Source organism: Coptis chinensis, chromosome 6 (assembly GCF_015680905.1).
Source record: "Coptis chinensis isolate HL-2020 chromosome 6, ASM1568090v1, whole genome shotgun sequence".
In the NCBI taxonomy this organism is placed as follows: Eukaryota; Viridiplantae; Streptophyta; class Magnoliopsida; order Ranunculales; family Ranunculaceae; genus Coptis; species Coptis chinensis.
Genome location: NC_141461.1, coordinates 51893552 through 51914443, shown reverse-complemented (window position 1 = coordinate 51914443; position 20892 = coordinate 51893552). Strand labels below are relative to the sequence as shown.

The following is a 20892-nucleotide window of genomic DNA, read 5'->3' as shown; positions in this document are numbered from 1 at the left end:
TTTACATTTGACTTTAGTCTTTTAAACTCATTCAAATTTTAAGCCTACACGGGTTTTTAATTTTCGACATTTAATCATTAAAAAAAAAGAAAACTTGACTGGACGGCCTAGACCCATCTAATCGGTCAACCAATTTTTTAAACGATTTGGACCTACACGAGTTGGTTGGGCATCGCCTAATGGCTAGAGACCTCTTAGGCGGCGCCCTAAACCAATTTTTAGAACACTGATTATAGTAGAAGTTTTGGATTCAGCTTCTTTAGCTGAGTGTACGCTGACTCAACCCACGGTTTGGTTTCTACATTATGGGCCTCCAGGCCCAACCCATGTCCTAACGGAACTGGGTCGCTTGGGGATGTTGGAGTGACGGGGCTACTTGGCAAGACCATAGATTGGCATAGCATGACCATCGACTGTCTTGCTACCTTTGCAAAGAAATGAGACTGATCAAGTGCTGACAGATAACAGAGTACGTGCAAGGAAACAAACATATAACTTTGCATCTGAACTTTTATATTTCTGAATTTTTGGATGGTATGTTGGATAAGATTCCTCTGGTATTTACCCCTTCATCTTGTGCTAAAACAAATAATATAATAGTTCAGTTTGCCTGCCAATAGCATTAACAAGAGTACGGAAACTAAAGTCTGAGAGCAAAATGAAGATATGCTTGGCTACTTGGATTCACTGGTATTACACTCGAAATCATCTGGTACAGACTACAGAATGATATGCCTAGAAGTTGCTTTTACATTATAACATTTTCCATAAGGCTAGCTAGTTTTGATAGTTTCATCATCCAATGCCTTGGATTCCAAATGCAACTTGTCCTCGGAAGAAGAATTTAGATAGGAGATCACTAAGTCAGCTGCTTTGCATCCAGAAGCTAGTGCATTGTCAACAGATAAGCCACCTCTGTGGTTACCTACAAAGTTCATAAACACAGAAAGGTCATTATTGCTGACCAAAGACCACAACAATGCCTGCTTTAAAACAGAATATCTTGGACAAGAAAAAGTAAAAAGGACGACTGGAACTTGGGGAACAGTTTCTTCCTTCCCCACAAGAGCTCGAATGGGAGTATCCAATCAGTTTAAAAACAAATAATCTTACACGAACAACTGGGAACACTATTTGGTCGAGTATTCTCAAGTATAACATAGTCAATTGGTAATATGCAACAAAAGACCTAGCTGAACAAAGATAAGTCGTCAGATTGGTTAGGTAAGACATTGTGATCGTGCCTTATATTATTTAAAATGGCTATTTAGCTTTTGGGCCACTTTTTAATTGGATAATTTGTAGTTGGTCACCAATTGATCGTTTATTTGCATTTGGGCCAAAATTGACGGTTGACTGCGTTAACTTTGAGTTAACCGTCTTGTTCCATCTATAATTTCCTAAAAATGGCTAAAATGTCCTATGCATGCCATACACGTGACTTACTTGTGGACAAAACACAAATATTACTATTAATAGTATGACCAAATACTAAAAATTCTAAGTAATACTCAAACACACAAAATCTAAGATTTGATTCAATAGCCATATATATAAGAATCTTTTTGTGACCACAACTTAACCAACTTATATTATGCATCTAAGCCAAGTTAATTAAAAAAATTATTGAAAAAAAAAAAAAAAAAAAAAAAGTTAATTAACATACACACGCAAATACGACCCAAAAGTGATGGGTGGAAGAAAAACAAAATGCATATTATTAATTTTTGCATAATTGTACGAATTAAATAGTCTCGATCATTACACAAATTTTTTTGTAGTAGGAGCAAAATGAAACTTCTCGAATATTATTATGAACACATTTGAAATTGTCATAATTCAATTGTTATACTTAGAGTTTAGAAGGTGTTTGCTTTTTATTAGCTTTTATACTAAAATAATTGTAAGATATTGTTCAAATTGGACTATCTCAAGCTTAAATTTGAACAAGATTCTTACATCTATATAACGATGACCGATTGCAGAACACCTCGTACGATTTATTACCAGTGTTAGTCATGGGGTTGAACAATTTATTGTTGATTCGATTGCTATCATTAGGTATAAATTATAATATAATAAACGTTTGTAAAAGAGATCGAGTGGATATTTGAGTGGCCAGTTTATCCAATTAGAGAGTTTTAACTTTCAAAGAGGCGGTAGTGAACTTATGCTAATGGGAAAGGTGGAAGAATAGAGGGCTATAATAGATAATATAATTTTTTAAGGATGAGTTTATAGATGTAATAAGGAGAATATTAACACTCTAAAATTATTGTTTAATGGTACCAAAAACATAAAATTGTACACCCCAATTAGCAGCTAATTTTATGTCAATTTAGAGTTGGTTATTGTATTTAGGGTCAATTACCAATTCCATGAAAGATGCATCATAATTAGAGCATACAATCGGAATTGGAACAAATTTAGGCCTTTTATTAAATGCCCAAGTCTTATCTCAAAATTAGGGTTTGGCCCCAAAGTTTAACTGTAAATTAGAGTTTGGTCCTAAGGGCAGTGTTATCAAAGTCGTACGATTCTCAACTTGTACGACTCGAGTCTAGTCGTAATCAAAAAAATCAGAATCGTACCAGTAAATCGTGAATGACAGGAATCGTCACAAAATCGGGATTCGAATCGCAAAATCGTAGGAATCGTAAATAATAGTGATTCCTTCGATTCAAAAAACAGCAACAAGTACGTACAGATCAAGAACAGAAGAAAAAAGAAAAGAAGAAATATAAAGAAATCAGAGAACTTACAGGTAAGTTTTCTACTTCTTCTTCTCTTCTATTCTCCTTTATTTTCTTCTTTTTCCCATCTGAACTCCTCAATTTTTTTTGTTTTGTTGAGGAAAGCCACGAAGGGTATTATATTGGCTATATAGACCTGGTTAGGTCCAACTGTCCAACCCAACATAAATATAACTTTAGCCCATATCTATTCCGAAAATTAGACCAATTTCAGTCTTTTTTCAGAAATTTTGACCATTATGCCTCCAATTTCAATGAAATTTCAGTCTTTTTAGAGTATTAGACCAATTCAATGAAATTTCAGTCTTTTTTCAGAAATTTTGACTATTATACCTCCAATTTCAACAGAATTTCAGTATTTTTAGTGTGAAAGGGAGATTTGGGGATTTCTCTTAGGGTTTCTACTTTCTTATACTCCTAAAATGAATACGATTTATTTTCTATATAATATGGCTTGAATCTTACGATTTACGATTCGGTAAAAATGGAAAACGATTCCCGTTTCGATTCAGGAGTTGACAACATTGCCTAAGGGTAAATGTGTCAATATATAAAATATGGATGGGTAACTGTCAATTTTGGCCTAAATGCAAATAAACGATCAATTGGTGACCAACTGCAAATTTTCAAATTAAAAAGTGGCCCAAAAGCTAAATAACCCTATTTAAAATGAGCTAGCTTTCAGTTATGAATACTTGATAGATATGAAAAGGTAAAAGTTGCGTGATATAAGTCATGATATTGTTGCTCAACTAACTTATAGTTAACTTTAGTCACATACTTGCACTATATTTAGAAAAGACAGAAGAGACCAACTGAACAAGCGAAGTACATCCTGTGCAGTTGACCTTCTCATAGAGTAGATGATAAAATTGCCTTAATTGGGCATAGCAACTCATATCAGCTAAAGTTCATACCAGTGAGCAACTTACCTGCATAAAAGAAACCTGGAAGACTTTCTTCCATCTTCTCTATTGCTCTCAGAACAGAGTTGTAGTCATGCCCATACAAGGGAAAGGCTTTGCTCCAGTAGAAACAACTGTATTTTGAGCATTACGCACAGAAGAAAAGCAACAATATAAGAGGTGATATGGGATTCCATCCAAATGCCATGCTTGTAATATTACCCTAAATCATTTATAAGGAAAGGAGGTTTTCATACTGGAAAAAGGCTGGCTCCCCTTGTGCACCCAGCAATTTTCCAAGGTCAGAAGCGACCACCTCCTTCAATTCATCCCTGAAGACAAATTAATAATAAGTACATTTGATAATTAGGCCAACGGAGAAAGCGGCGGTGTATTAGTTGGCTCAGTTAGACCTCACATAACACAATATAGTCTTGATAGAATTGAAATGAGAAAACAACATTCACAAGAGTAAAGTATCATGTACACAGAAGCCTTTGCTAGATCCTTGTTCTGACTTCCACCAACAAAAGTAGTATATAGATGCACATCACTTGGCGCACGATCCGGAAACATCATGGAAGAAAAACTTGTACCTGTTTGGTACAGAGAAATGTTAAGTTGGCACAAATAGGTTAAAAGGATTTAGGTACTTATTAAATTGATGAAAAAATTCGTACCGAGTGTTTTATAACCATTCGTTTGCTTCTCTATGGAAGGAATAAGAACCCCAAATCCCTCAAGTGGTCTCCTGACATTCTCTTTTTTATAGGCGGTGATTACAACTGTAAGTGGCATATAGTTTACCTGCATTACAAAGGCCAACGACTGCACGTTGATACTAACTAGTGAACTCGTGAAAGATGAACCATAAGAACTTCAAGCTAATGTTCTTGTCATCTACACAGACAAGTGGTCCATGGAAATTTTAGTTATGTTACAATGCATACACAATCAAAAACTCTGGATATAGCATTTAAACAAATGATTGATTGGATCAAGAGAACCAAGTCGTGAAACTTCTGACTGTAGACCATAATTTCAGTTAACGTGGAATTTATGTTGTTCATCTGGAAGATAATAACAGTGTTTGAGTTGTACATATTTTCAGATAACGTGGAAATTAAGAATTTTGGATTATATAATCAATAATTACCATATGGATAAAACAACAGAGCTATAAACCAATGACGGGATTGATTTCGTTGCGATGCATGTGTGTTTTATTTAAGATGAAGAATTGAATTTAGTGACAATTAGCATGTGTAGAAATTACTGATGAAGAAGTTGGATGCTTACCTCTGGAAGAAAGTCGAGCATAAAAGGATAGCCTCTTCGTAGAATCTTCATTTCTTTAACATTACATAGTGGAGCCTGATATATAGAGTGCAACCTCAACAGAAAATTATCTCAAATAGGAATCTTGAAACTGGACCAAGTTATGTTGTTTTGATAATGAACTGAATCAATGCTAATAAATTGGCACTATCCAATCAAATGTGCTGTGACTTTGACACTATGTAAAAAGCTGCCAAAACATTAGCTTATCTTAGACTTTAGAAGCATCCAACTCAAAACACCCCCCCATGTGTGGCGTTACCTAAACCTACTACGTGGACGGCATACTTGGGTGACGTGGTGTAAACGGACCCCTTGGACCAAACACAATAGCCTGCTTTAATCTCATCTTAAACTTTAGGAGCATCCAACTCAAACCCAATTAGTGAGGAGTGGAGCGGCCCCAAGAACTTTATAACTTTATACTGTAATGCAAGTCTTTAATTATCCCACGTGTCCATGTGGAACTATACTGACATCTCAACGAATAATAATAATCAAGATTATTATCATCATCAGCAGCAGCACAACTCTTATATAAGCGGACATAAAGAATTTGAAAAAGAAAGGATTATGCAACACTCACCGTCATGATGACTGCGTCAAAAGATTGATCGGGTGAAGGCTTCTTGTGGTTTGTGGCATAAGAAACTGACCAATTGTCAGATATAGAGTTTTCATCAAGGCTACAAGATAATGATAGCACCTTTGAATTTAATTTAAGACCATCTCCAAGCTCTTTGCACAACATGTTCGCAAGTGACTATCAGAGATACAAAGTTCAGAATTAGAAGCAATGATTTATTTATTTTAATTTTTCTTCTTTTATTCTAAGTTGCCTGAACCCACCAATAATGATGAACAAAGAATGGACTCCAATCCCCAAAGAAAAAAGAAAATATAAAATACGATTTCAAGCTTCCCATGGCCCATACTGAATGTTATTATTAAAAATTTGCACAAAAAATAGGTCTTTGAATTATAATATTTTTAACCAACAATAGTGCTCTAAGAAAATATATTAAGATATTGAGACTTTTTACTTAGCATATAAGTTTATCGAGCATGATAATGAGGATCGAGGATTGCCCGATTAATAGATAACTTTGGCTTCATAAAGTACACATATTTTATTGGTAATGAAGAAGAAGAATGGGAGAGAAGGGAGAAAAAGAGAATAAGGCATTAGTTGGTCTCGGCCTTGTATCAATCCAAAATATATAATAAAATAACACGGTTCACAACTACACATAAATTTCATAAAATGGGAGATGTCCTGTTAGAATTCTAACATATAAATATCTTACTCTAAGTATTCTTGTAATTACTTTAAAAATAATGAAATAAGGGGAAAAAAATCAACTAATGCAATACATGCACACCCATTATTAGAATATAAAATTTCTTAAGCATAAATGTGTAATTTTGAGCACCAAAAAAAGGACAAGCTATTGGCAAGAAATTCTTTGGAGTTATAAAATGAACTTCAAAGTGATTACTGATGTAATTACACATAGATTTCCTAGAATTAGTTATATAGGAAACAACTTATAACTTTGTCAATCTATTTAGAAGGCATGTAGAAACCTGCATCCCTCCATGAAATGAAAATGGACCACTTTGGGCGTTCTTTTTTCCAGAGTAAGGTTCCATTTTCCCCTTCTTTTCTTTTTGTCCAAATAATTTAGAACGAATTGCACCAACTATGACTGAACCAAACCTGATGAGAAAATAAATTATTAGATACTTGCAATATGCTAATATGAGTCTCAATCTCACAACATTATGCATAAAGGATAATTTTCGTTGAGACAATAATCTCTCAACAAACAAATGTAAAGAGTTTTGCCTAAATGAAAGATAAGTATCTATAAGAGTAGAACAAACGTTTTCGAGAAACTTAAAAAGAAACAAAAAAACAAGTTAAGGTCTCACTTGTTGGAACCTCTAAAGCACGGACGCATCTACCAATGGGCTGTGTCCGCGTCGGATGCGGTCAACATGGTCAAGACGCGGTCAACTAAACCGGACGCAGGTCAAGATGCAGTCAGGACGTGGTCAACATAGTCAGGATGCGGATTTTGACCCAAAAAAATAAAAAATAAATCAAATTAATATTTAAAAACTCATTTTTTTTTTTCATTTTTGTTTTGTTAAGACTTATGACATGTTTTTAAAGTTTGATTAGGAAATATTAAACTTAATTTTGTGGCTATTTATCTTTAATAGTTTTGAATTTATGAATGTTGATACATTTAATTTAGTTTTTAAAGTTCAATTTATATAAAATAAAATTATAAATATTAATTAATTTCCACGTCTTTTGCCTCGTCCGCATCCTAATTTTTTTGAGATATAACCAAGTCGCCACGTCAGTGTCCACGTCCATGCAACATAGGTTGGAACCCACTACTTCCGCACGAGCTACCACAAAACAATTAATCGAATGAATTCTTTGTCACAAGAGAATTTGTAGAGCATGACCGTTCTCAACACCCACCTCCAGACCGTCGTCGCCATCACCTCTTCTTTATTCTTTTTTCCTCCTCTACGCCATTATGATAATCACCGCATCTTCTTTGTCCAAATATGTGGGGGAGAAATAAGTTGACACAGTTTTTGTCAGTGGAAGTGGACTATTGATCAAACGTGTTTAGGTTGGTGCACTACAACCTACCAAACGCGATTCTATCAATGCACTCCCCAACTGTTATATCAAAGTATTTTACGTTTCCTTTCATTTTCGAAGAAAAAAGGTAATGTATTGATTGGGAAGAGGTTGAAAAAAGGAAAGAGGGAGACGAGAGAGAGGGGGTTAAGAGTAATTCTCTCATAGGCAGATAAGGCCCATGTTTGTTTGTAGTAGGTCCATTGGGGGTTCGAGGGAAGCTTCCCTAGCCTAATTTTTCTGAATGTAAAGCATACTATTTTTACTTTAAACCCCTCCATTATAACATATAAGATAGTTAAAATTGTATTGTTGTTGTTGTTAATGGAGAGGAAGTTTGGAGAAAAAGAGGATACGACCTCATTAGTTTTGACCTTGACGCGTTGTATCACTTCAATATATATATATGAAAATATTCGGATCGGGGGCTTCCCTCGAATCCCCAATGGACCATCTGCACATAACGAAAGTAGCTTTGTGGGGAGATGTCCTCTTAGAGCTCTAACAAAGATCATGGAAACAGTTCACTCATTGCCAACTGGTTTTGAGTTGGATGATCTAAATTTGAAATAGAGCAGGCAATTGTTCTGAGCCAATGGCCCATTCACTCCACGCAACCAAATGAAATTAGTCTGTTGTTTCGCTCAAAGTTATGCCACGTGTGAGGGTGCGTGTTGAGATAAGATATATAGTCACATATTGGAAGTATACCATTTTGCATTAGAATAGATAAGAACCTGGGGCCACTCCACTCATTGTCAATTGGTTTTGAGTTGGTTTGTCCATATATAAGAAGGGCGACGTGACATATTTTGGTTTGTAAGAAGATTCTTTAGTTTCTTTTAGTCGACCCTACAATATGTAGATATCCTCTTACAAGCAATTTTACGTAAGTCGGGCCTTAACACACAGACCTTTTAATAATGTTTATTATGCGGGAAATCAGCAAAACAATTTACACATTACTTACGTCTTTTCAAGATTCCACAGCTCGGGAAATGCATGGGGCATCTGTTAAAACACCAAAACCGGGCATTAAAAGAAAATTAGTAGTTCCCAAGAGAAAAGAGATGAATTTATACATTAGTAATACTTTTTTTTTTCTCGCTAATCTAGATTATCTAATACATACATGCGGCTATTATTGACATTAACATCCTTCATCAATACAGTAGTTTCAGTTACACAAATGTAGTTTTCTTTCCTAAAACAAATAAATAATGGCTTAGATACCAATATTTATCCTGTTGTGTTACTATTAAAGTTGAAGAGGTCCTCTCGAATCCCCACCCTCCAGAACAAAACGGTCCAGTCTGTGGTTCTTTAGAAATACTGTAGCAAAAAGTTGATATCTAACTTAATTTAATAACAGAGGCTTCACTTACTGTATAGTTTAGGCAAGCTAGTCTTCTCCATCCTTTAAGACTAATTTTGCCCTTCTCAATTTTGATCCACTGTTGCTAGGGTTGAACAGGTTAAAACTCAATTTGAGTTGTTGTGTGATTACTGACTTCTATCTAAGAGCTAGCGTAGACAAATTGCTGCCATGGAATGGCCGCGACTGATTGATGACTTATTCCTAGAATGAATATGATGAAGGAATGCAAAGATGATGTACTAAAATGTGTCTGGCTTATTGAGGTGCCCAATGGTTTTTGTCCTAAAGACTAATCATGCAATGGAGATTCCTTATATTTGCAATCACATACAAGGTACTTAGGCAGTAAGGTGTCATTAGCTGCCTATTAGAACTGTGAAGCCTTTAGGTTGTGAACTCATGTATTTTACTATTTTTGGTCCCTCCCCACAATATTATGAAAACATTTGGGAGGGTTGTAATAGTTTCTACGCGAGTACTCATGTGTACTCATGATCAAGTCTCTACCAGATTCAGCTGGATCAAGAAACGTATGCACCTCCTTAGGCATTCAAGTTCAGTTCACAAGCCCTGTTACTGTGTACTCTCATTGAGCGTGCGCATACATTAGTACACCAAGAAAAGAGCATCAGTTTTAGCAAACAGAAGAAAAGATCATTATTTCTCACAACAAAATCCATAAGAAGAAAACACTCACAGACACTGAATCAAGGTCTGCCGCACTTGTAGCAGCAACAAAAGGATCAATGAGATAATCAACAACCTAAGCAAACAAAAAAAAAAACAAACAAACATTAAAATCATTCAAAACAGGTGATAGTTAGCAACTTTGGAGTTATCCAAACTAAGTGTTAGCAGCTTTAGACATTAGTCTCTGCCACATCAAAAGTGAAGCCATGGGAAAATTAATAGAAGGAGGTCATTTCTTCAGGATATTTTTTCTGAGAATACATTTCTTTCCTATTGATAAAACTCCCAAGCATAAAGACAGTAAAGACCTCTTTCCCAAAATGGCGCTCAAAGAAGTCTCGCACACTGCAAAAAGGAGCAACCAATTAGCTGAGAGGACATGCAAACAGATTTTCGGCACTAATGCTTAGAAGCTGAAAAAACTTTGAGAATCTCTACTGTAACCATTACACAACAGATTTTATAAACAACATCAAAATGCAAAACCATCAAACCATATAAAACTTTTAATTTGGATGAAGTAATTAACTCTGATATCCATCTTTCAAAACTGATATTGTCATTTTAACTTCAGCTTATGGTTGCTAAGTATCCTATCTCCAGCCAAAAGAGGAAAAAGTGATATAGCTCTTCAAATTTGTAAAGCCTTCTTCATGATGCAAGAAAAATGCTCGAGTGTCTCCTATGTATGGCCATACTATTTTAGTTCCATCAAATCATAGTTGTTAAAATACGAAAGGCTTTTTTGACTGACGTGCTCCCTCCCCCACCTCTACCAAATCAAAGACAAAAAGAAAAGAAAAATGTCAAAATGGATCAATCTACGTGTTTTGGCCATGGAGCCCCCCCCCCACACACACACACACACACACACCACCCAAAACAGACACACATAAACAGACAAACAAAATTGATGGTCCATCCCGTCTTCTGAGTGTGTCTGCGTGCATGCGTATGTGGTGGGGTGGTGGTGTGGTGATTCTAACTTCAATTAGGTTGAGGGGAATGTCAAATTCCCATATAGTGATGGGGAAGGGGCAGGTCAATAGATGCCAATACAAATTATTATTAGTATTACTTTGATTGGACCCAATATGAAATTTACGCCAAAAAGGACATATAAACCCTGAAAATTAAATTACTTGACATTCAACACAGAAATGCCTAATAAAGAGGTAGACAATAGCCAAGTGAATATGGAAACTCCTACTGCCTCGTAATTTTTGTAATCATTGTAGTATGTTGAATTAATACACAAATGGATACTTCTATTATATCCGAGACAAGTTTGGAAAGATTATACTCATCAAGCACTTATTTCAGTGGAGCCCAAGTAGTTCATTTACTTTGAGGTATCTTCACTGAGGGAGCACTTGAGCATTTCGATTCTATTTGAGGTATAACATACATCAAATACGTGTATCTAGTTCGGAAAAAACAAACATCGTTACACATTCAACTTGAACCCATTTATCAAAAATACATATGAAAATGAAGTAAGTTGATCCATATTTTAAACAACTTCATGCATTCACCTTTGCTTTGAATCTTCATTTGACGCCTCCAATGAAATATCATTTTTTACAGAAGACCTCCATAAAAATGGCTCCATAATTAACCGAAACTGCAAACAGAAATATTTCATAATGTTGAGATGTTTAGTCCCACATGGGATAAGTCTTGGGTCCTCTCCACTTATCACCAATTGGTTTTAAGTTGGATGTCCATCTTCAATATGGTATCAAAGCGGACTATTGTGTGTTCTGGGCTATTGTCTGTTGTTTACTCCACGTAACCCAAGTATGTTTGTCCGCGTGTTAGGCTCAAATAATGCTACACGTTACGGGGTGCGGTTATCGCTACTGAAGCTCAAGAAAAACAAAAATAAACAATTAGCATATCCTTCTGAAGTAAACTTGTCTAAGTGTTAGAGTTCTTTATTTTTTTTTTTTTTTTTTTATCAGCAAAACAATATTTTATATTAATAATAATGAAGATGTACTGTGAGAGATCGTCCTGAGGGCGTCCAGAGACCGGACGATCTCTATAAAACTGAGAAAAGTGTTAGAGTTCTTTATATCCATGAAACATTTCCCGAGGGCGTCTAGAGGCCGGAGACTCAGCCCTATTACTTTTCTCAGTTTTTGGATGTAACCCTATTATGTGTCCGAGAGAGGGCCGAAATCAATTAAGGGCACATTCTCTTTTCTCTCTTCTTCACAATAGTTCTGTCTTTCCTTCGCATTCTCTTATCCAATATCACTACTACAACTTAACTTCAAGAAAAAAGGAGTTTTCTAGAGGGAGCAAGGATAGCTATATGATTGACATTATGAACAGTTATATTTCTTCGTAGCAAGGACCATGTGGAATAGCTACAAACATCTATCTTATAAAAGTTCCAGCAGATTGCTGGGAATGATGAAAGTGTCAAGGGAAGTATAAAGTGGTTCTTTAGTGTTACATATGAAGTTGGGTCTTTTTCCTTGTGATTGTATATTATGTATAGTCGGAGTTGTTTAATCTCAATGGCTCACTGAAGATGTTTCACTATCGATATATTTGAATATTTGTGTCCTTGGATAAGAAATGGTAATCACATCAAACAGTCTTTTGAAGAAGCACATCGACCAGTCTTTAGAAAATCTAATACAAGCATCTAGTAGATGGCTAAGATTGCAGTCATTATATGTTGGTTTTGCTACTGAGGATATAAATGCATACAATGATACAGGAATCTTGAGATTCAGACAAACCTTTGATTTGGTAGAAAGAAAACTGCTCTTGATAAATCCAAAGAAATTTGTAGGAAGCTGATGACCAGAATCAAGCAGTGAGAATTGTTTTAAGAAAATAACAATGTATACAGCTGAAAAGAGAAAGGAGGAAAGAAGAAAGTGAAATAAAATTAGATTACCTTTTCAATAAAATTAAAAACTAAAACAAATCAAAAGAAAATAGACTAGTTTAAGAAATAAAAGTGCAGTATTCAGAACTTACTATTTCAGGTTGTCCATTTCTGACAATGTACAGCTTGTTCCCCGAAATTGGCTTTACAATGAAACAAAACTCAAGAGTCAACTAAATTATAGAAATAGTAACATATTGCGGAAATCAAGTTTGCTAAGGTTAGATTACCAACAGGGATCTACACTTAAATTTGGAATCAGAAGTAAGGGTGAAATTTGAGCCGAGTGGCTCTAATGTAGATCTTACTGGCGGAAGCTTCAATTTAATTGAATCTACACTTTAATTGAAACACAATTAAAAGACGACCTAAAAATCACTCTTTTATTGAATCTCTCAATCACAAATCACACACATAAACACAACTACTGAAACCCTAACTACAAGCCCGTTATTTAAAGTAAACCTAGAAAGCATAACCAATAGGAACACGACATGTGTCCAACTAACTAATGGACTCGAACCATGGGCTTGGACTCAACTAAGGGGCTCACGCCCATAACATGACAGCAATGTACTAATGTTCTACATCACTCTCCCCATGTTGAAGAAGCTTGTCCACAAGCTTGTTGACATGAAAACCCACCAATATGCAAAAGCTCTTCATTCTTGTATACATCACCCTCTTGGGGTTCGGAGGAATTCGACCTCGAGTTTTGGCTTTGTATCTATTCACAAAGGGAATAATGCACCACGATGTCACAAATGTGCACTGTATTTCTCTGCTTTGCCTTAGAGAAAATGTCTCAATGTTGGGCAGAAAAGGATCCACATAACCACTGTCGAAGAGTACTGACCCATGCGATATAGGAGGCCCAAATCCAGAATGTCGCATTGGCGTTCCAGCAACTAATTGATGTTCACTAAAAACCGTCCCAAAAGAATTTGTGTGTGGGCTTCCTTGGACCTGTTTGTCACAAGCCCATCGTGGTGAGCACTGCTGCTGATGGCATTTGTAATCACGCTCAAGACACAACACAACAGCTTCAGAAGTTCCTTCCTTCTTTTTGTTGTCATCGATAACAACCGGTGTTTTACGTTGGGCTATAGAAGCTCCACCAACGATGGGGGGTTTGGGCTGCAAAAGCTCCACCATAGCCTCCCTCAATCGACTAGTTGCTTCTTCTAATCGATCAAACCTGTTTTGCATTAACATTTCTTTCAACTCTTTTAATCGAGCAACCCAAACTCTAGGGGTTAATATGAATCCATGAGTTCTCCATGAATTTTTCATCTCTTACGTTGTAGACATATCTTAATCTACAAGAATAAAATTGGATTCGCGATGAACAGTAACCGAGAGAACAGTAACGCAGTAAATAATATCCAATGAACAGTGTTTCGTGAACAGTGTTTTCAGTGAACCGTGCCGTGAATAGTAATCCCTGGAATTAATCTGCTCTGATACTAAATAATGTAGATCGTACTGACGGAAGCTTCACTTTAATTGAATCTATACTTTAATTGAAACACAATTAAAAGACGACCTAAAAATCACTCTTTTATTGAATCTCTCAATCACAAATCACACACATAAACACAACTACTGAAACCCTAACTACAAGCCTGTTATTTAAAGTAAACCTAGAAAGCATAAACCAATAGGAACACGACATGTGTCCAACTAGCTAATGGACTCGAACCATGGGCTTGGACTCAACTAAGGGGCTCACGCCCATAACATGACAGCAATGTACTAATGTTCTACATCAGGCTTAGGCTCGGCTCGAACTCAAATTAAAGCTCATGTAATAAATGAGCTTGATGAAGCTCGGCTCGTTTAGCTCAAATAGCATATTTGTAGTGTAAAATAACCGAGCCACTCGGGCTCGGCTCAAGCTCGTTCGTTTAACTATATGAGCCGAGCTCGAGCTCAATTTAAAACTCGTGTAATTAACGAGCTGAGCTTGAGCATGGTAAAACTCGGCCCGTTTAGCTCGAATTCCACCCTTAATTGTTATTCAGAAGTGTACATGCTCACTACAAATACAACTGAGTCTTATAACTTAAACAGTTTAACACTATAAGCATTCAAGAAATGTTCGGCACTTCAAGTTCTTAAATTCAAACTGACATTATTCACAACAATGCACTTCCAAATTTCTTTTCACCTGACTATGTCACTCATCATTTTAATAATGTATTTTATCAGTCAAAGCTAGAGTGAGAAAGCTCCAATTTGCTCCAAACATGTGTTTTGAGTTTTTCCATGAAAAGAAACACTTCTGGATCTGAAATAAAAAGAAATAACGACATACGATGTCTCTCCATAATTAAGAGTTTAGTATCACATTTAATGAAGAGAAAAGTTTCATATTTCCATTTTTCACAAAAGAATCATAGAAGTGAGTGTTGAGATGTTTAGCATAGTCCCACATGGGATGTCTAGAGCCTTGTAATTGTAGTATAAAAGTCTGTATGCCTCTCCACTCGTTGCCCATGTCACTTAAGCTTATTAAACAAGTGTTCAGATGTTTAGTATAGTCCCACATGGAACCTCTAAAGCCTTATTGTCCAGTATAAAAGGTCATGGACCTCTCCCCTCACCACCAATTGGTTTTGAGATGGATGCTCTTAATTAAGACTGATAAAGGTCAAACCAGATACAAACTTTTACAGCCCATATTGTTGATGAACTTGTCTAAGATGCTGATACAAGTATCACCAATCATCACTGATACAAGTATCACCAATTATCATTATTTTTCTCAAAACTGATATTGGAAAGGAATTGGGAGGATTTGGTCAATTGTTATTTTAGTGCTTACTCTGGAAAAGAAAACTAAAAAAACTGCTCAAAGACAAAAGGTAAGTGCCAATTCAACTAGAAATGAGCTACTATGTTGTCAAAAGGCGGGCCCAAGGATCTACCGCCTTGCTTTGCCCATGACAAAATAGAAAATGAGAAATAGGAACCTTTTAAACATCAGGTAATGGTATTAATAGTTATATAATAGGGGCATCAAAGGATTTCCAAATCTTTAGGGTGCCTACAAAACCACAAGAAATAACTATGATATCACGACACTTATTCAATCCAATTCTATAAAGGGGGTTGAGAATTGTTTTAGGGGAAAATTTCTGATGTACAGCATCTAGAAAGTCCATAACGTGGGAATCCAATTTAGTAGTTTCAGAATTTGTGACCACCATAACTACTTAATGAAGAACAATAAAGTGGAAAAGAGAACTTGAAAGAGGAATTGATATTGATTGTGAATCACTCACCAATATAGGGGAATCACTCACCCATGATATAAGGGAATCACTCGCATTAAAACAAAAGAGAAACCTCTCTCAAAATTCGACATAACATTCTACTACATATTTAGGTATTCATTCCTATTTAGACTCCACTCTTGACTCAATACAAGACAATAAAACTAGACAAGTCTTTAAATCCTCTCACACAAAATTAGAATTCAGTAATTAAGTTCTTGACTTCCCAAAGCAAGAACACACTTTCCACGAAACAAAATATCTACTAATAAACCTAACCAACAATATGTAAGCCCTCTAATGAATTGTTGCTTGAACTTAGATATGATTCAATGATCCAAAATGATAATGTAGTAAACCTACATCACTACTTAAATAAATTAAAATAAAATAAAATACATGTATAAATTACCAGAAAATCTCAATCTTCACAAGTCCTCCAAAATGGGACTAGATGCATGTTCCTTTTTAAGGACTAAACAAGTCAAAATTTTGGTATAACTTGTAAACTAATAGTAAAGTAGTAAAAGCTAGCAACTTGAGCCAAAAATGGTATGAAATACATACAAATTGTTGTTTCCCTCGAAGTCCTGCATTGTCAAGAATTCTTGTCACCTCCATCTCACTTTCCAACTGAAAGAGGATGTATCAAAAATCAGAAAATTAGGATAAATACATGGATATTAGGAGATACATATATGTATATGCATGGCAATGAGAAGGCTATACATATTCAGGTAAATACAACATGAATAATTATGACAAAACAATGCCACGCAACTTTAAACGTCTCCACCAACTCAATTAGCAAGAAAACACACACGGGGTGCTGGGCCAAGTGAGTTGCAGCTGGAACTCTAGTATTTTACTACAAATCTATTTGGTACTCTCATTACCTTTAGTAGACCTTTCTTTTGATCAGCTTCAAACATCCTAAATGTACACAAGCTTCAAGAAGAGGTCGCGACACCTAAAATCTTTGGCCGACATGTACAATGTGCGAGCTAGAAACTAAAGCCTTTTCTTTAGCTGTCCTATAGCTCTTGAGATGTGGGCCAGATTATTACGTTCTATCTCTTCTCTTCTCGACTCAAGATGTGAATCCATTCATCCCACAACTAAGATCATGTAGACTTTGACCACACAGTAGTAGCCATTTTTTTGGTTTGTGTGGAAAGAAACAACTAGCAGAAGTTTTAATGAAGAAGGGTTGGATGATATAGAGCGTCATACCTTCATCCAAAGGAGTAGATTTTAGGGTGGGCACGGGGAACTTGTGTCTTTGATGACTTTATATTAGGGGATTTGTAGTGGGTTGGGATGATTCTGTTGGAGTTATCTCTCACATGAAGATGAGGAAGAAGCTGGAGGACCAGGTACTGTTCGTCTGAAGAAGTCGGAGCGCGTACGCGCTCGACTTAACCTTGCTCAAGGCGTGCCTGCGCCCTTGCCGTGAAAAAAGACTTAGTTTTTTAGTTTTTTCACGATAGGTGTTTTACTGGACTTTGGGTTTGAGGAAAATAAGAGAGCCCGTACGCGCTCGATTTTGCCTTACCGAGAGAGCGCCCGCGCTCATGCCTAAACTTGTCAGTTTATATTTCTACATTAACCGCGAAATTGCAAGTTTAGTATAAAAACAGAAGTTAGGTTTTGAAAAACCAAGTCTTGAATAGAAACCCAATTTGAGAGAAACCAAAATTGAGAAAAAACTCTTGCAAAGAGAAAAGCTTGTAAAGAGAGAGGAGTGATCTAGTAAGGTGGAGAGGAGTGATTGTAATCTTCCTTCCCATACTTATAAAAGGATTAGCTCTTGTGGTAGTAGGCATCATTGGCCGAACCACGTTACATCTTGTGTTGTGGTATGCTTTACTTTGCATTATTATTATTTATTTGTGATAGTTGTTGATTGCTTGGAAGGTTGGGTTTGTTGTTGGTTGTAGTAAAAGTTTAGATTTTTTTGTCTGGAGTAGTAGTTTGTCCAATTGCAAGTTATCTTAGTGGGGATCGAGTGGTATTGTTGCCCCCAACAGATTCTTCAGACTGGGGGATTTTATCTCTTATTATATTATCTGGCTAACTGAACTGTTATTTAAGTGTTTTAGCATCTCGGCTAAAAGCATCTATAATCAGTTCATTTGGGATTTCCTGTATATATGTTATGTAGATTGGAGGAAGAACACATTTAAATCTATTTTTCAGATGCCGAATCTGATCATACCTGATCCTCTGTTCTTGCTGACATGTACATTGGACTCAACCACCTTCTTGGTGCCACACGCTAGTGGGAGATATTTATTGACAGCCCAATCAAAGGGTATTGGAGCTAAGTTGTGGAAGTTGCTAGCATATGTTTTTTGCAGGATTGCTTGGAGAACTACAAACGGTTCTATATTTGTATATGGTGTGTCTACAAGTGCAGGGTCCAAAGAAAGGGACAAAAATTTGACGAGTTCAGGCTCAGTTGACAAGCTTTGATAAACGACCGGTGAGAGAAAGCATGTCGTATTGACCAATTGGGTTTGACTACTTTCTTGTTGCATCCTTCCCTTTGTCATATATGGATTCTAATTAGCTAAAATGATAATTATTCGATCCAGTTAAGGTTAACCACAATATTACAAGTTTACAACTGAAAAAGCACGGCTGGTCTTCAAGGGGTGATGACATTGTGTTGGTTTGCATATATACACTGTTTGTGCCATAACTAGCTTTTGTTTATCAATCATTTGTTCATCAAAAGTAAGACTTTCTATGAGAAATACTAACGATACAGTTCCCTATATCTTTTGAATTGCACCTTGTGAATAGATGGATTAGCAGGTGATTAATATAATAATATAATATTGTAAGGCAGACAGATTAAAATCAAATCCTAATTCTGAAAAATTCTGAAAAACAAAAATATATAATCTAATTAGAAACTCACCATTGTATTTGCCCCTTCATCCCATATAAGCCCATCACGTGAAACACTTTTCAGCTTTCCGCCGACTCTTTCTTCAGCTTCAAATAATGTCACGTCCAAACCATTGGATTTCAGCTTGTATGCAGCAGCAAGTCCACTTGAAAGTCAAAGGAAGCAAAAGAAATAAATAACCTCTTTATATAGAGAACAAAATAAAGTTTTGAAAGAAAGAGTAATAATTCTTTTTCACAAAGATGTGATATAGACCGTCTTCTTGTTCCTGATGTACTGTTATTTCGTTTCGTTTTTTTCTATGGCATTTTTGTGAGGTCTGGGATAGTACATATGGGTATATCCATATATCTTACAATTAAGACTTTAAAATGTAATTGACCCAAACCCAACGCAAAATTGCACCTTCCTTTCTCTCTCTCCCCACCATTTCTAATGGGCATAAACATGTACAGATAAACGTATCAGTCTCACAATAACGACTCACATCCATGCAGGCTTTCTCTTAAACAGATATATAGTGTCTTGAGCAGCTTATATAGTGTCGTCCGTTAAACAAATTAATAAGTCCGTTAAACAAGTTAATAAGCGTAAATTAAAAAACTGTTCAAAACACTATATAATAAGCTACCCACGGACATGTCCGTTTAAGAGAAAGTATGCACATACATGAACTCTATCTCATTAATTTATAACACCACTGTCTTTCTAAGTTGAACTTTCATATCAGACAATTCTTTCTCCTTCCAATGTATCAATAACGCCATCTACCCTAGTGTTTCCCATTACTTATTGGCGACTCTCAATACATCAACCAATGTCTACACTCCTTCTCCATATCAAGACAGAAGCACGAACTTCCCGACTCATTTCGTTGTGCATTACTAACAAAGTTACACAATCTATTTTGGTCATTTCTTAATCCCTCCAATAACACCAGTACCAACATCTAACTTGATGTAGCAGTGATAGCAAAGTATTTCATATTTGGTTTGATTCGAGCATGGATGACGACAATCAAATAATAGCGTTTGGAAATGAACGTACCTAATACCACCACCAAGAACTGCCACCGATTTAACTGAACCTGTACATACAAGAAAAAAATTAAGTTTGTAATAAACTACATGTAAAATTAAAAAGGTAGCAACTAGCCAGCTAACTTATCTTTTGACACTAATAAGTTTGAATAGCTTGAACGTTTTTTGAGTTCTAATGAGTGAACAAGTAGAAGGGATGGACGTACGTACGTAATTTAGTTTTGCTATCTTCTTGTCCTTTGAAGGTTGCTGTAGTTGTGGAGGAGGATGCCATTTTGCGCGACTGTGGTAAAGTGTTCAACTTTCGACTAACACTTTTTTTTACGTTCGTTTTGCCACTTTTGTGTGTATCAAATGTGGAGTTCAACTAGTATTGAATAACAGTGGGGGCGTGAGCGGAGAATCAGAAAACTGGAGGCGAAGAGTTGGAGATGGATAGGGAAGCGGACTTGTTGGAGAGTGGAGAGGAGAGGGAGACGAATAGAAGAAAAACGAGGAAATACAGAAACCAATCAAATCACATTTGTTTGCCAAATACCCTCGGGCTACCGCTCCGCTCACTCGATTATTGTGGACCCACTTGATATTTATTGGTCGTATTATCGTATTTTATTATCGTCCCACGTGGCCAAGTCCACTTTGTTCACGGACTCAACGCCAATCCATGTTTTGCACGTGGGCTGTGGTGTATATATGTATGAAATATAAGAGCATTTGCAATGCAGGTGATAGTTTTCCCCCCTCTATCACCGCCACCTCATCACTTTTCACCCCCCTTTTCACCAACCCGGTGAAAAACAAGGTGAAGTTGTGCAATGCAAAGGTGATAAAAAATATTTCGGACGGGATGTTAGATTCCGTCTGGAGGTTTTGATACCGAGATGGAATGTAACATCCCGTCGATATTTTATAACGAGGCGGGATGTAACATCCCGTCCGATGGCTCAATATGAACCAGACGCGAACAGGCTCCATTTTCACTTCCTTTCCGGCCCAAAATTCGATTTTGTAGCCTCC

At 36.3% G+C, this 20892-nt stretch overlaps 1 protein-coding gene across 6 annotated transcripts; it reads right to left on the bottom strand.

Annotated features, from left to right (window-relative positions):
• Nucleotides 1-574: 574 nt before the first annotated feature.
• On the bottom strand, nt 575-20457 carry LOC147493589 (protoporphyrinogen oxidase, mitochondrial-like). 6 transcript variants are annotated; one of them, XR_015198931.1, is made up of 18 exons: nt 20086-20434; nt 19883-19922; nt 18845-18980; nt 16486-16551; nt 12733-12783; nt 12489-12545; nt 11268-11356; nt 10041-10077; nt 9740-9805; nt 8635-8675; nt 6584-6716; nt 5583-5759; nt 4958-5032; nt 4339-4486; nt 4072-4254; nt 3916-3990; nt 3686-3792; nt 575-925 (listed from the first exon to the last, which is right to left on the bottom strand). XR_015198931.1 is itself a non-coding variant. In XM_086566371.1 (18 exons), exons 1-18 carry the CDS (start codon nt 20147-20149, stop codon nt 774-776), a joined length of 1602 nt encoding a protein of 533 aa, XP_086422497.1. In that variant the 5' UTR covers nt 20150-20457; the 3' UTR covers nt 575-773. The 6 variants fall into 6 exon arrangements, 4 of the variants coding, with proteins under 4 accessions (XP_086422497.1, XP_086422496.1, XP_086422498.1 ...); XR_015198932.1 differs by having other exon boundaries at nt 4339-4465; XM_086566371.1 differs by having other exon boundaries at nt 4146-4254; nt 4339-4465; nt 20086-20457.
• Between the last annotated feature and the right edge of the window lie 435 nt (nt 20458-20892).

Excerpts from the sequence above, each read along its gene's own strand:
- LOC147493589 (XM_086566370.1), bottom strand. The coding sequence starts at position 20,149 with ATGGCATCCTCCTCCACAACTACAGCAACCTTCAAAGGACAAGAAGAT. Across the intron at positions 4,487-4,957 it reads TGCTCGACTTTCTTCCAGAG|TCGTTGGCCTTTGTAATGCA; the intron begins GTAAGCATCCAA and ends ATCAACGTGCAG. Across the intron at positions 926-3,685 it reads TCCAGGTTTCTTTTATGCAG|GTAACCACAGAGGTGGCTTA; the intron begins GTAAGTTGCTCA and ends TGAACTTTGTAG.